General features: G+C 41.2%; 1 protein-coding gene across 1 annotated transcript in view; it reads right to left on the bottom strand.

Annotated features, from left to right (window-relative positions):
- Positions 1-1,365, bottom strand: part of Rnf168 (ring finger protein 168) — a 25,064-nt gene that overhangs the window by 8,964 nt on the left and 14,735 nt on the right. Inside the window, exon 5 of the mRNA XM_021184905.2 lies at positions 756-834. Coding sequence (XP_021040564.1) covers positions 756-834 — 79 coding nt within the window. The remainder of the gene's footprint in view (positions 1-755; positions 835-1,365) is intronic.

Below are 1,365 nucleotides of genomic sequence, written 5' to 3'. Positions count from 1 at the left end.
GATCTGCAACCCTATAGGTGGAACAACAATATGAACTAACCAGTACCCCCTGGAGCTAGTGTCTCTAGCTGCATATGTATCAGAAGATGGCCTAGTCAGCCATCAGTGGAAAGAGAAGCCCATTGGTCATGCAAAATTTATATGCTTCAGTACAGCGGAACGCCAGGGCCAAGAAGTGGGAGTGGGTGGGTAGGGGAGTGGGGGTGTATGGGGGACTTCTGGGATAGCATTGGAAATGTAAATGAAGAAAATACCTAATTAAAAAAAATAATAAGGTACTGGTGAGATGGCTCAGTGGTTAAGAGCACTGACTGCTCTTCCAAAGGTCCCAAGTTCAAATCCCAGCAACCTCATGGTGGCTTATAACTATCCATAACAAAAATCTGATGCCCTCTTCTGCAGTGTCTGAAGACAGCTACAGTGTACACACATATAATAAATAAATATTTTTTAAAAAAGAATACACACATATAATAAATAAATCTTTTTAAAAAAAAAGAAAAAGAGGAAAAAAAAAAGAAATTAATCAATAAAATCTCCAAAGAAAAGAGAAAGTTTTACTTGGACACAAGAGAAGCTCACTTGTTTGTGTATTTACTAAGGAGGTATCCACTGGTAGCAGGGTGGAGCCCCTCTGATAACAAAGACAAAAGTATCTATTAGGGTCCATTAGAGAGAAGAGAGCCAAGACAGCCCAGATCTTAGTAATGCACAGCAGGAGTCAATGCCCCTCCCCACTCTGAGCACTAACATACCTTAGACTTGCAGATGTCTTCCTCAAGCTCAGCCTTACATGTCAAGGAGGTCCCAGGCTTCAACTTAGGTGACAGATATCTTTAAACAAACAAACAAAAATTTAAAGTTTACTAAAACTTAGATGTTTTGAAAAACATCCAATATGGTGAAAGGTTGATGAACCCTGTTTGCTCGCTATCTTACTGGAACATCTCCAGGTCTCTGGTCAACTTTAAGATAAAATTTAAACCCTGAGTATTCCAAGACTGCCTGGCTAGCTTTTGGGTTTAGCACTGTATTTTAGTGTAAAAACAGAAAAGGAAGAAAAGGTCATTTTAATATCTTATAATTCTTGAAAAGAGTTTAAAGGTTGATAGGATCAAACAATGGAAGACCATAAAGTTTCTCAAAATTCACAAAAATATCATTTTAGGCTAGGCAGGCAGAGCAGTCCTGAGTTCAAGGCCAGCTTGAGTTCCAGGACAGCCAGGGCTACACAGAGAAACCCTGTCTCAAAAATAACCAGCCGGGCGTGGTGGCGCGCGCCTTTAATCCCAGCACTCGGGAGGCAGAGGCAGGCGGATTTCTGAGTTCGAGGCCAGCCTGGTCTACAACGTGAGTTCCAGGACA

Source organism: Mus caroli, chromosome 16 (assembly GCF_900094665.2).
Source record: "Mus caroli chromosome 16, CAROLI_EIJ_v1.1, whole genome shotgun sequence".
Classification (NCBI taxonomy): Eukaryota; Metazoa; Chordata; class Mammalia; order Rodentia; family Muridae; genus Mus; species Mus caroli.
The sequence above is the reverse complement of the archived record's forward strand: the minus strand, read 5'-3'. Positions and strand labels throughout refer to the sequence as shown.